General features: G+C 56.7%; 7 protein-coding genes across 7 annotated transcripts; 3 read left to right on the forward strand and 4 right to left on the reverse strand.

Annotated features, from left to right (window-relative positions):
* Positions 1-1,016: 1,016 nt before the first annotated feature.
* Positions 1,017-2,282, forward strand: KRP23_6653 (uncharacterized protein; the record flags this gene model as incomplete). The annotated part of the gene is made up of 1 exon (XM_067891870.1): positions 1,017-2,282. The coding sequence occupies one exon, from the start codon at positions 1,017-1,019 to the stop codon at positions 2,280-2,282; it is 1,266 nt and encodes a 421-aa protein (XP_067746185.1).
* A 152-nt stretch (positions 2,283-2,434) lies between these two features.
* On the reverse strand, positions 2,435-3,876 carry KRP23_6654 (E3 ubiquitin-protein ligase RNF113A; the record flags this gene model as incomplete). Its single annotated transcript, XM_067891871.1, has 7 exons — positions 2,435-2,601; positions 2,668-2,753; positions 2,837-2,945; positions 3,013-3,233; positions 3,302-3,451; positions 3,537-3,664; positions 3,736-3,876. The coding sequence occupies 7 exons, from the start codon at positions 3,874-3,876 to the stop codon at positions 2,435-2,437; spliced, it is 1,002 nt and encodes a 333-aa protein (XP_067746186.1).
* A 562-nt stretch (positions 3,877-4,438) lies between these two features.
* Positions 4,439-4,753, reverse strand: KRP23_6655 (Glutaredoxin-C4, chloroplastic; the record flags this gene model as incomplete). The annotated part of the gene is made up of 1 exon (XM_067891872.1): positions 4,439-4,753. One exon carries the CDS (start codon positions 4,751-4,753, stop codon positions 4,439-4,441), a length of 315 nt encoding a protein of 104 aa, XP_067746187.1.
* Positions 4,754-5,141: 388 nt separating this feature from the next.
* KRP23_6656 (FK506-binding protein 5) lies at positions 5,142-5,759 on the reverse strand (the record flags this gene model as incomplete). The annotated part of the gene is made up of 1 exon (XM_067891873.1): positions 5,142-5,759. The coding sequence occupies one exon, from the start codon at positions 5,757-5,759 to the stop codon at positions 5,142-5,144; it is 618 nt and encodes a 205-aa protein (XP_067746188.1).
* Positions 5,760-6,858: 1,099 nt separating this feature from the next.
* KRP23_6657 (uncharacterized protein) lies at positions 6,859-8,052 on the forward strand (the record flags this gene model as incomplete). The annotated part of the gene is made up of 1 exon (XM_067891874.1): positions 6,859-8,052. The coding sequence occupies one exon, from the start codon at positions 6,859-6,861 to the stop codon at positions 8,050-8,052; it is 1,194 nt and encodes a 397-aa protein (XP_067746189.1).
* A 169-nt stretch (positions 8,053-8,221) lies between these two features.
* On the reverse strand, positions 8,222-9,100 carry KRP23_6658 (uncharacterized protein; the record flags this gene model as incomplete). The annotated part of the gene is made up of 5 exons (XM_067891875.1): positions 8,222-8,359; positions 8,430-8,494; positions 8,575-8,648; positions 8,736-8,855; positions 8,940-9,100. The coding sequence occupies 5 exons, from the start codon at positions 9,098-9,100 to the stop codon at positions 8,222-8,224; spliced, it is 558 nt and encodes a 185-aa protein (XP_067746190.1).
* Positions 9,101-10,252: 1,152 nt separating this feature from the next.
* On the forward strand, positions 10,253-12,702 carry KRP23_6659 (Serine/threonine-protein kinase STY17; the record flags this gene model as incomplete). The annotated part of the gene is made up of 5 exons (XM_067891876.1): positions 10,253-11,193; positions 11,270-11,877; positions 11,955-12,049; positions 12,124-12,415; positions 12,494-12,702. 5 exons carry the CDS (start codon positions 10,253-10,255, stop codon positions 12,700-12,702), a joined length of 2,145 nt encoding a protein of 714 aa, XP_067746191.1.
* Positions 12,703-13,192: the final 490 nt, after the last annotated feature.

The raw sequence follows: 13,192 nt of genomic DNA on the forward strand, positions 1-13,192 counted from the left end.
TCCGGATTGCAGTTGGAACGGCGCGGCGTCGTTTATAACAGTGGCAGTGACGCGGCAGTCACATGCCCGCTATCACCTCAGATGTGTTGAAGCAGCAGGATTCCTGCAGGAGTGCCGAGCGCGGCGCTCGAGCTTCGACTTCTTCGAGGCTCGAAGAAGTTCATCCGATGGACGGCGGCCCTGACATGCGAAATGCGGCCCGCTCCCAATTGATGTGAATCCACTAAAACAGTACTTGCAATGTTTCCAGCTCAGTGATTCAAAATTTGAATGCATTGATCGACCAAATCCAAGTCGCAGCGGCGTAGATCTTCTTCATCCGTCCTTACTAAAGATGCCGTTGCTAACTATTATGGGGTTGCACCAAAAACTTACATAGCGAACACCACTACGCTGCCAATTCGGTTTATCCTGCAGTTTGAAATTGGAGTCTCTGTTCTTCGGCTCGCACAGGTCTGCACATGTACAAGCTTCCGCTTTGTTGAGATGAACCGCAGCAACACTAGATCCAGCCAGAATGAATCTTACAACGGCCCGGCCTATCTCGAGAGGCGATCATGTGCTCGCGAGGCGAGCATGTGGTAGAAACACGAAGCCGGATGATCCAGCGCTGACTTTGTGGTCGACAATGGTATCATACTCTAACGTTGGAGGGACGCCATTGCGATCTGGTTGCTTCGAGCTTTTGAGCTCCAGCCCCCTTTGCTCTCGAGCAAAACTGTAGCGCAGTGCTGCTCATACGACAAGTCAACTGGCGGGATTATTCGTTCGACCAATCAAAAACGCGCATACACTTTTAGGATCTGCCGCACTTAGGTTTTGTATTAAATACCTACCCCTCTACCCAGTTTTTAATCACTGATTAAAATGCACCTGTCATTGCCTTTCTTGCCACTCCGTGGCGGGAGCTCACCGCGGCGTTCCTCATTGCGGTTGTCGCGCATTCCCCCTTCCGTCCCTCGCACCCTGAGGGCGGCTAGCTCAGTCGGAAGCTCGCCGTCCAGCCCGAGCGGCGCATGGACCCGTCGGACACCAGCTACAGCTCGCACCCCCGCCGCCTGCAGCCGTCCAAGACGACATCGACCAGCGGTCAATTCTTCGTGCTCCTCGCCACCCTCGCGGCTGCGACGCTGCTGCTCTCCTTCATCTTCTACTCCATTCACGTGGGCCACTCGCGCCGCTCCGTGTACTTACTGCAAGTATGTCTGGGGATCGGCGCACTCCAGAAAAGCTGGTGGCACTATCGCATCCGCCAGCGATTTCTGGCCCCTCTCGAGACGTCCGTGGCCGCAATTTTCGGTGGCGGGGATCCAGAAAGACCGCGACCAGATCGAGCTGAGTATGAACGCGAACTACACGAGATAATGGAGCCAAAGGCGTTCGCGGTGACGAAATTTACAGACAAGTGGATGCAGGACGTACGCTGTGCGCCGACAGTGGTGACGCTGATGGCGGCGTCGGTTATTGCTGCAATATGCACCTTCGTAGCCATATACTGCGAAGACACTGTCGCTGCGTGCGCTGGGGTAGGCTCGTTTACTGCCGTGGTGTGCGCTTGTCTCGCTCCTACACCAAGCGACGGCTTTGCCATTATGGTTCACGAAGGCGCACTCACCGCAACGGCGATGAACACCATGATCGCGCATTACACGGGCTCGGAAACGCAAATGGCGATTCTGGACTATTTGTTCGTGGCGCTGGCCGGCTGGGTCATCATCGTGATCTCGCGAATCATCGCATCCAAGAAACTCTTGGAGTGTTTCCTGATGGTGACGCTGGATACTGTCGCGCTGCTTCACGTGACTGTCATTCTGATGGAAGTCGTGGACTTTGTTGAGCATCCCCTGGCGAACAACCTCCCGCAAGAGCTCGCTGCGTTCTTCATCACGATTTTGTCGGGCGAATCTGGTCACTACCTTTTTGATTTGGTGACAACGGAGTGGGCACCTCGCTCCCAGCGTTGGAAGAGTCATGCATCTACAGACTTTGTCGTGTCGGTGTTTTCCGGTGCTGCGGGTATGATGATCTGGATGCTGTGGATATGCGCCACCAATTTGAGTACGTGGAACGTCATTGCGCTTGTCAGCGCGGTGGCGCTATCCCAGGCTGGGCGCTCCTTCATGACGCTGATTCACGAGACAGCCATGGCGCCTCCGTGGAGCCGCACGTCATTTTCTGTTTGGAACAATGGTATCATGGAGCTCATGAACCCGTTCCTCGTCGGGTGGATTGTGTTCCACCCGTATGCCAAGACGATCTTGGAGGAGGAGGGTGGCTACTAAATGTGGAGTTGGAAATGAGGAGAACGCGGCGCTTTGCTCAAGGCAGCACAACAGATATTTATTAAAGCGCGGAGTTGTAGAAAGTTGACAGAAAATTCAACACCTTTATTGTGATGGCTGGCATCTCATGTACTTAAGTATGCACAGCAAGACTACGGCGCCGAACCCGCAACTTTCGTCCACCCACCACCACTACCCGCTGCATCTTCAGCATGTAGGCTGTCTTTCACCTCGTTAAAGTGTTCATCTTCTTTTGCCGCCTCGGCGACTTGTTCTTCTCGCTCTTTCACTCGCAGTTTCTCGGCAGCGTTGAACACACCTGTGTCACAACAACATATTCAGTACGATAATCCCACTGCGCTGCACAACCCAATGGACCACTCACCATTGGTCTGTTTCTTGCAGTTAAAGCACCGCGACGACTTCTTGAACTGCTTCAGCGCGCACGTTTCGCAGAAAAAGTGGCCACAGCTATACCAGCACACACGCATACGACAAGAACCAAAGTGTTGGTAATCGATAGCAGCATACCACACGTTCAGACTTTGACGTACATTGTCTCCACGGCATTGCGGAAGGGGCCACGGCAGATTGTGCACGCGAACTGATCTTCTTTCTCGCTCTCCTTCCCGTCCTTGTCTTCGTCGCTCTCCTCGTCAGGGTCTGCCAAAATATAAACAGCAACGATAAATTAAATGAACATTACGGTTCCCGAGCCGAGTGCAAGTACCTCGTCCTTCTTGAAGCCGTTTCTGCCGCTTCTTCTCCTTTTCCGCGTACTCCTTTTCAATCTGCCATCCGCTCTTGTAGTCTCCGCGATCGTGAAGGAACTTGCAGCTATCACCGTAGCCACAGAATCCCGTTTCCTTGTAATCCTTGCAGATGTCAGGCTGGTAATCGAAGCGTGAGATCGCGCGTGCCCAGGTCTGCGCTCGAATGGGGCCTTGCGTGCTGCGGCATGAAGAAGCCCTGTGTCAGATCGGCTACAAACCTCCCTACTAGCCCTAATAACGACGTACCCGGTATATTTGTTCATGCCGATCTGCGACTCCTTCTTGATAATGTAGCTCTTGTAGGCGGCCTGGCCGCGATACACCTTTCCACTGTCCGCATCGGCACTGCCGTCCTGGTTGGCCTTGATACTTCGCTCCATCACCGCACGCGCATCTCTAAGCAACAGCAAAGCAGACGTAAAATGGTTAGCATTGATGTTGTTCGCCTTTGTCCAGTGCTGGATCCTTTGGTGGTGCTCACCGATCCTTCTCCGTGTCGATTTGGGTCTCGTAAGTGGCGTCGCCCGCGTACTGCTGGGGCACGATCTCGCGCTCGGACTCGATCAACCGCGTCTGCACCACGTTCTTGGCCTTCTTGGCGCCGCCAGTCTGTAGTGTAACAGTGTCAGTACAATTAGAGGGCGGGATTGAGATTGTCATTGGATGGTGCTGCAACCTACAGAGAAGGTGTTGAGCGAGCGTCGGTCGGAGGTCACAGGAACGATATTCACGTCCTCATTCAGTCTGCTCGGGTTCTGCTCGTCTTCGTCATCAGCCACGCGCCGACGCTTGTTCTTCTTGGGCTTGGCGCTGCGGAACATGAAGAAGCCCGTGGAGGGTATTTATCGGAGAGGCTTGCCGGGTGGGAAAGGAGACTGTATTATTGTTAATGTAAAGTTTGTCTTATCGTGAAATTTGTGCGTCAGTGATTGGTCTACTTAATTCCCGCAAAATACTTAACTTTTCCTGAAATTGGCATTTCACGCGTTGCAGTCCAGCCTGCTTAGCCTGACAATAGGATGGCTTCCATCTGCACCTCGATTGCCTGCAAGGCTGGCTGCGGTGCGTTGTGGAGTCGACCCCCCTTCTCGAGTTGGCGAAAAATAGCGGCTGGGAGCTTTCAGTCCAGGCTTCATTTCTTTTTCTCCTGCCGGTCCCACCAGAAGAAACAGCTCAAATTGAAACGCGAACTTAGCCCCGCTTCCATCACTTCACACTCGACTGTCGAGCTCTGTTCCCCGAGGAGCCTGTTCTCCCTCGTCGTCACAGCCCAGTGGATAAATGTGCAGGGGAGCGCGTTACTACGGTAAGGATTAAGCTTTGTCGTTTATTACGTAGAAGGTAGCAACGACTACACTATGGCGGTGGCTACATCTTGGAGGTTCACAGAGCGCCGTTCTGCTCGAGCAGGGACTCGAGGTTGCCGGCCTTGTGCAGCTTCTGCACGTCCGAGTTGCCGCCGATGGACTTGCCACCAACGAACACGTTGGGCACGGTGCTCTGACCCGAGATCTGTTCGAGCGCGTCCTGCTGCTCGCTGCCGCCGGCGATCTGGTCCAACTCGATCACGTCGTACTTGGCGCCCAGCTGCGTGAGGAGCGTCTTGGTCTTGGCGCAGTACGGGCAGTAGCTCTTGCTATACACGACCACGGGGGACGCGGCGATCTTGGCTTCCACGGTCTCCTTGGCGCTCACCATGTTGCTCTGTTGCTGGTCTTGCTTGTTCTTGGCTCGGAAGTGAATCTGAAACTGAGGTATTGGTGACGTGCGCCGTCGGTGAAAATGTCCACAGGTATTCAGCCAATCGTTGTGCCGCATTTCGAGCTGTCCCAAGTATACCACATTCCATTGGACAAAAAGAAATGATTGACTCATCAGCACGTGCACGTCGGACATGGCTCACCTGCTGCCTGACAAGTCCAAGTCATGGATGGCGAGAGCCTTCGGATCGACACCATCGAGAGCGTTCTGGAAGGCATTGACGGCTGCCGTCTGTTGGCATTCTTGGCGGGCGAGCTGACAAATGAACACGGTGGTTGACTGATTCTGCTGCTGCTTACAATTGACTATCGCGCTAAGATGCAGGTTAGTTGTCGTGCGTTAAGTTGAAGTTGGCTGTGGACGGCGCCATGCCGAAGCCCTCGGGTACGTTGAGCTCCGGGAAGTGGTGGCGCAGCAGCACCTTGGACAGCGCGTTGTGATGGATGCAGTGGTGCACAGCGAACGCCAGCTCGCGGCTGAAGGTGGACTCGAAGTCGAACTCACGGCCGTCCGCCGACAGCATGAACGCGGCGTGGACCGGGCGCGCCAGCTCGCCGCTCGGCAAGGCGCGCAGCGTCTTCTCCAGCTGCTCGATCTGCGCGATGGCCATGAGGCGGTCCTTCTCCACGGGCGTGTGGCGATCGCGGATGTCGTAGCGCACCATGTTTTCGTCACTGCCGTGCTGCTGCGCCTCCAGGAGCGCCAGCGGCTTGCGTAGATGGTCCAGCGAGTGGCGCGTGTGCTGGCCGACGGAGCCCTCGACGAGCGGGCTGTGAAACGTGTAGACGGAGTCGTCCAGGCTGCGGAGGAAGGTCTTGTGCTGCTCCAGGATGGCCAGCACGCACACGGGGGCGCCTGAGCTGCCTGTCGCCATAGTGCTCATGCGCGCAAGCCACGGGCGGCGCCCGGCGTGGGTCACGAGGCGAGCGCGCTGCTGCAGCATATTGCAGTCAGATCCGAATTTGCGCTTCAACGGAATCCAAACTGGCAAGCTTCGGATCATTTTTCGGACCATTTTGACCGGGTCTATGCACTTTTGAACGGCAGCTCAAACTGACTGTGCAACGTGAGGCACGAGGGCATGCCGGTCACTTTGCTGCAAGCTGGCAGCCCGCAGCTCCTGGGGCACGGACTGGGGCCTCCAGCCTCGTTCGTGCTTAGTTATAATAGTGACGGGGTTGGCTTTCATCGACGATAACTTTGGTCGTCACAAATGGCTGCAGTCGTCACAAATGTCATATATTCTCCATGTGTGTGGCAGCCCTAGCCCGACTCGGTTGGGTACAGTGTGGCCAAAACTATTTCCCGTGGCGGTAAAAACCACGCGCCGCGGACCACCTGGGGACCAAACGCACAAATCGCTCGGCATCGGATGGCCGACACAGAACCTGACGAAGCAATTCTGCCTGTGTGCAAGCACTTGGTGCACACGTACATGTGAAGCAACACGCGGACCAAGCATTACTCGCTGCGCCACCAGTCGACGCCTCTCGCGCCCAACAGTAATTTTTGAGTCACCCCAGTAAGGGCGTGGTTCGAGCAAATCAAAAGAAAACAGCCGAGCGTGGCCTGCCTCTCGGCGGTGAATTGTCCCCGGACCGTTATCGCTCTGAACCGCTTCTCGGCCGTCTAAGCATAGGTGGCGCCGCACGGCTCAGCGGCTATTGTTAGTGCCGTCATTGACGATCGCGAAGCGGTTGTCGCTGCAACGGAGATTGCAAACGGCAACTTCCGAGCACTGGTTTTTTGGTCTTGCGATTTGGTCCGAGGCCATCCCCCCTGTATACAAATCACGCGCCCTCTCGCTCCGCACTGTCTCTTTTTTATCGGCCGACACCCTAGGCAATTCCATTTCAGCCGGAGTTTTTGCATACAAATACCAAGAGGTGTTTTGAAGGTGTTAAACCTCTTGGACCCACTATGGACTGCCGAGCGGCGCGGGACAGACGAGACACGGAGCTCACAACAACGACTGCGCGCTCATTCGCGTAAACCCCCGCGGAAACAGGAAGCGCCTCGACCTCACCCAGCCAGCCACGACCATGAGCCTCCGAGGACGCGGACCCAGCAGCGGCGGCCCCGGCGCCCCACGCCTGTCTAACTCCCTGCACCGGTGCGCCATCGCGCTGTGCTCGAACCAGGCCGTGGCCGAGGGCGTGTGCTCCATGCACCTGTCGCGCAACGGCCGCGTGAGCGGCGGCCCCAGCGCCGTCATGGACAGCCGCGGCATGAGCGCGCATGGGCCGCCCCCGTCCTCTGCGGGCATGGACGTCGCCATGGCTGACGACCGCTATTACCGGTCCAGCGCGCACGCCGCCATGCAGCCGCGCGGCGGGCCCTCCGTCAAGAAGCACAAGCCCTCGCCCGCCGAGCCCGTGAACCGCTACGTGATGGACAACTCGAGCTCCAACGGCGGCCTCACCCGCGAGAGCCTCAACGAGATGGTCAACCAGATGCAGTACTCCAAGAACACGGGCATGTCGGCCTACGAAAACGACCCGTACGTGTCCGCGCATGCCTCGGGCAGCACCAACGACTCCAACCGCTCCGAGTCGGACGGATCCGTGGACGAGACCAACCTGCGCCGCGAACGCAACCGCATCGCCGCCCGCAAGAGCCGACAGCGCAAGCTGGACCGCATCTCGAACCTGGAGGACGAGAAGATGCGCCTCGAGCAGCACCGCGACATGCTGGTGCAAGAGATCCGCAGTCTGGAAAAGAAGGACTCGGGCGCCGCCTCCAACGTCGTGCTGACCATCACGGACAAGGAGTACCAGCAGCTGCAGAACAAACGCCTGCAGATCATCAAGCACGTGGAGGAGGCCTACAACTCGGGCGACATCCTGTCCACGGTCAAGTACTTCCGAGACGATTCGATCGTCAGCGGCCCTCAGAACTCGTCTGTGCACCTGCGTGGCAAGGATGCCCTGGTGCTCGACTACCTATGCACGACGTACCTCTTCGGCGATGTCCGTCTGCACCACGCCAAGGTGGACTGCGGCGGCCCGCGCAGCCAGCACTTCCGCGTGCACTGGGCGCTGTCGGGCACGGTCAAGAGCGCCGGTGTCAGTATGAACAAGGAGTTCCTGGAGCTGATCGAGAGCGTGAAGGGCCGCCGTGTCACCATCGAGGGCGTCAGCAACTTTTCCTTCAGTGGCGACAAGATCGTGTACGTGCACCGCACGGCCGACCAGGCCAAGTTCCTCTCGGCGCTCGTTAATCTCAGCAAGCGGTAAGGAGAGAGGTTCAGAGAACGCGCCGAGGGAACAGCGTAGTCACTCGCCAAGGTGGCAAGACGGAGGAATGCAAACTAGCCTTATATATGTGTATTTGCTCTAATGTGCTCATTCACTTGTCTGTGTGCGGCAGTGCTTTCTGCCTGTTCTTGTTGTATGCGTTAACTTCCTACAGTTCCTCCTTGGCGACCGCATCGGCAGTTCCCTCGGTTGTAGTCTTCTCTTGCCCGGGGCATGTGATTGCTTGGCGTTTGGGGAGATCGTAGAGCTCGCGCAGGTAGTCAAACACCTCGGAACAGTTGCTTTCCTGTTCCAAGGTAAGTGATAGATCGGGTGAGGAATGCTAATTCGCCAAACAGTAGTTGACGATGACGAACCTGGTAGAGCTGGCAGGAACCAAGCGCGAAGGGCTCGACGTGGCCGATGAACTCGCGGGTGCGTGCTACAACGAGAAAAGCGAGCGGCATGTCAGTACATGTGCTATCGTCTGCTACTTGCATCAACGTGATAGAACAAACATACAAACGCCTGGGAACTCCTGGAAGAAACGGTCGTTTAGCAGACCCATGCGGTGGAAGTACACGAGCTTCCGGTACCTACACCAGCAATTCACAGTCAGTCTAAAGGAGTTTGTTCCTGCCAAACCACCGCGGAGGTGCACACTGCAGGTTGCTGGCACGGACCAGTGCAGAAGACGCTGCCAATCGTAGTCGAACTTGCGCTCCCAAAGCGCGTCGCCATGCGCGCGACAGACGATCTGCTCGGGCGTGACGTCCGACTCGAGAGAGAACTCCTCCACCGCTCTGCACAAGACATCAAGCAAATAGCACATTATAATAGGCCCTGCTTGCACACGGAGGCTACAGCTACAGAAGCGGCGAACGTACCGAAGCGAATCCATCATCTGCGGCGTGGCGTACTCGGCGTAGAGCGTATTGAAGAGCGAGGCCTCCGTGGTCATCTCCGTGAGCAGCACCATTTTGTAGTAGTACACCAGTGTCGCGCTCAGCATGGTGGCCGAGATCAGCAGCGACAGGTGCGAGCCCATGATTCTTCGTGAGAAGTCGGCTCGCTTTTTTTTACTTTGTGAACAAATAGACTGTTGTAGTAAATACACTGTACTAACATGACTTTTGCACAAATCCGTGTGAACAGGCACCTTCCCGTTGCAGAATACCGGTAGCACCCTGACGACAGTGAGGCGGGCCAGGCTTGCCTGAACTGTAACTTACAGCAGGCCGCCATCCACGATGGACGACGATGGACGCCGTCACAACGGCGGCGTCACGCTTGACTCGTCGAGTTGGCATGCGGCCAGTCAGCTAGGTAGGTCCCCGCTGCGTCGTGCATCATGCTGCCTTCTACATGTATTCGCATCTGCTCGGTGGCAGATGTTTGACGACAACGAGCGGTGACGCTGAGCAGCAAGGGCGCTCAGAGGAGAACTTTGCTGCGCATGACCAAGTTGCCTTCGCTGAGTCATCATGTTTTGAGCGGGCGGGACATTGTGCCTTTTCGTTCCGGTCCTCTGGGATCTTTCCCCGCCAGTCGTTGCGTACCGTAGGTGAATCTTGTGGACAGAGACCGTATCTCCGCTCCTGTCACATGATTCCCATCTGCCTCGTCGACGGCGGCGCTCTGCTAATTGGCAGCAAGTCGCTGCCTGCCCCCTGCGGCGTGCTTCCAATATCAATCAATGTACGGTGGTATCAAGGTCTCACCGAATCTGCGGCGGCAGAGATGGTTTGCGCGCAGAGGCTGCTAGCGATTCGATTGCTGTCGTTAAAGTATCTGGTCCCGCGTCGCAGCGCGCAATCGCCATGATTGCTTGTGGCCATGTGGTTGTGGCCGCCTACAAGAGTGAGGACTCGCTAGTTGCCGTAGTTTTCATCTTCGCCCACAGCTACGAGAAGCAAGACTGCCTTGCCCCCTGCATTCGCTGGCGCAGGACCATCACGCTTAAGATGCTTGTCGGCGCCACGCTGGTTGCAGTTCGGCCGCAGGTTCAACACACTTTTCCGCCAATGGGATGGAAGTTAGTGCCACGCGATTAGCCAAAAAGGCGCGCTAAAATCGGCGATTGGCGGGATTCGAGCTGAAACCGCTCTCTTGCGCCGCCCTATCCCCGCATGAGCACGTGGTAGACCGCAGACGCACAGACACACAGCAACCACCCGCCCGAGAGCGCGCAGTCCGCCCCATGCAAGTCAGCGGAGACTCCGCCCAGCCCACGACCAGCACCAGCACCAGCAGCAGTAGCAGAAGCCCTGCGCAGCTGTCTGCCACGCTCCCCGCTCCCGCTCCACTCGGCCGAAAGAACAGCGCCGACGACTTGGCCGCCGAAGTGTCGGTGTCGCCACCCGTGCATTCGCCTTCGGACGCGCGTCTACTGTATCGCGAGTGGCGCACTGGCTCGCACGTGGGTGCCGACCTCGCCCGTCTAGAGGCCGCCGACCACAGCAGCAGCAGCAGCAGCAACGCCATGAGCAGTGAGGAGGTGCTCAGTCGCTCGCCTTTCGGCGTCTACGGCCGCTCGCCGTCGTCTTTGCCGCGCATCGCCGAGCGCCTCGAGAACCTGCCGCTGCGGGCCAACGTGCCGCCTGCCGCGCCCATGGCCCTACAGGACGTGGACGCTCGCGCGCGGCTCTTGTCGCAAAAGATTGCAGCCATGGACGCGGCCCAGTCGCCTGATGCAGCCTCGAAGGCGCAGTCCGGATCGTACGGCTCAGCTGGTCTCAGCGAGCCCGCCACAGGTATCAAGAAGGCGCAGAGCTACCAGGCTCTGGCCGACCTGGAGAAGAAGGGATACTTCCCCGTGGCGCCCAAGCCGTCGGCCCTGGGAGTGCAGCGGGGGCTCAAGGACTCGGTGGTCAATGATATGTGCCGCGCTGTCGTCAAGCACATGGTGGGCGACGTGTACGTGTCAGCCTCCGGGTCGTATGGCCAGCGCAAGGTGCTCAACCATCTGTATGAGCCCGTGTTCGCATCCGTGCAGGCTCACTTCCGCCGCCTGCCAGCTAGATACGCGCTGTCCGTGAACCCGGACGACGTCCCGCTGCACATGCGGCTGCTGGCTCAAAACCAGCGGGACCCCACGGCCATCGCGGTCAACGCCCAGCTCAAGAAGGACGACAACGGAGAGTACGTTGTTGCTCGCACGCACTTGCTTGCTGTGCAGCTTGAGTGGTCTAATATGTCGCGTATGTTTACTTTGCAGGATCGTACCCAACGTGTGTGAGGTCGTAGTGGTCTCATTGGACCGCGAAAACATTCTGGACGCCATTACCCGGGGGCTCACCACGATGAAGGGCAACATTTTGGACGCTGATGTGATGACGACTGCGGACGGCACGCTACTGGATCGTTTCGTGGTGAAGGGGTCATTTATGAGCGATGAGCGCCAGGACGATTTGCGCACGCATATTGAGCAGAACCTGCGTAGACTCAGCATGGAGGAAGACACGCGGCCAAGCATCGCAAGCTCGCAGGACTCAGGTTGCAATGAAAATGTGAGCCTGGCCGAAAAGCTGGGTGTGCTGCAGATGGTGGACAAGAACGAGATTAAGGCCGAGTGGAAGCTGGACCTTAATGAGGTGCGATTGGAGAAGGCTGTGGGCAGTGGCCGCTCAGGTAGTACGTACAGCGCGTGGTGGCGAGGTACCCACGTAGCCGCTAAGATCGTCGACTCTTCTACGAACACCCAGGCCCTGGGTGAGGAGTTGCTCAACGAGTTCCACCGCGAAGTAGCAGTCGTCAGCAAGCTGCGCCACCCGAACATTGTTTTGTTCCTCGGAGCGGCCATCAATCCGCCGCGATACTGCTTGGGTAAGTTTTACCGTGATGACATGTTGAGGGTTGATTGGTTCACTCAGTCTTTGTATTTTTATTGCTTTTGTTTGCAGTTTTTGAATTTATGGAAAACGGCACCTTGACAGACTTGATCCGTGCTCGCCGGGGGCCGATCGATTTCTTCCGCCTTGCATCGGAGATGGCGATGGTGCGGTAAACGTGTTGCTACTGATGCATTAAGGGGGAAAGGTTCCTAATTACTTGTGCTTTTTCTTACTACAGGGAATGAATTATCTCCACTTATGTTCCATTATGCACCGTGACCTGAAGTCTGGCAACGTTCTCATCGACTCTCATGGCACGGCCAAAATTTCCGACTTCGGGCTGAGCTGCGTGCTCGAAATCGGCAGCTCGTCCGATTTGACCGCCGAAACGGGGACATACAGGTGGATGGCGCCGGAGGTGATTCGGCACGAGCCGTACTCGAGCAAGGCCGATGTCTACAGCTTTGGCATCGTGTTGTGGGAGCTGCTAGCAAGAGATCAGCCCTTCCGCGGCCTGACGCCGATTCAAGGTGAGCCTCTCCTTGGTCATTTCGAGTGTGAAGGCTCTACTGAAGTGATTCTAATATTGTGTTTGTGTCCCGCTGTAGCCGCCTTCGCTGTTGCCCGCCAACAAATGCGTCCCGCGTTGCCCCGCCAGACCCCTGTCAAGATCGGGGAGCTGATTGAGCACTGCTGGCATCACGATCCAGCGCGGCGACCAGATTTTGGGTCCATCCTGGAAGCTCTGCCACTGGTGAAGAAGTCGCTCAAAAAGCGCGACTTCAAGAATATGGGGATTCTCTACATGGCCCCATGAGTCCATCCCAGCAATCTAGACGGAGCAAGCACTGCCCTGGTACCCCGTGCAGCTCTCCTCGTAGTTTTTTATCCCACTAATGGTAAACTAGAAAGTATTAGCCGATCTCGAATGCCAAAAATGTGATGTGGAGAAAATTCAGATACAAATGCGGTCCGCACCAGCCTTCTTAGCAGGGCGTGCTCTCAAGTGGTTGGAGTCTAACCTGAACAGCTTGGGTAGTATTAGCAAAACCACCTCTTCAGCTACACTCAGCTACAGTAGTTTTGCTGGCCTGGCGGACCACCCGGTGGTGGTGTTTCTCTGTTTTGGTGCTCGGTTCGACCTTCAGGTGTTCAAACAGGAGAACCCGTTGGCGACAACCACGTTGTCTGGGAAATGATTATGGCATTGTCTTTTCCAGTAATTTCTTATGAAATCATTAATTTATTTCTGCCAAAGACCACAACATTATTTGTTGTGGAGGCACCAATGCATACTTTTTAGCCCT

This window comes from Phytophthora ramorum, assembly GCF_020800215.1.
Source record: "Phytophthora ramorum isolate Pr-102 chromosome Unknown Phyram_PR-102_s0005, whole genome shotgun sequence".
NCBI lineage: Eukaryota > Oomycota > Peronosporomycetes > Peronosporales > Peronosporaceae > Phytophthora > Phytophthora ramorum.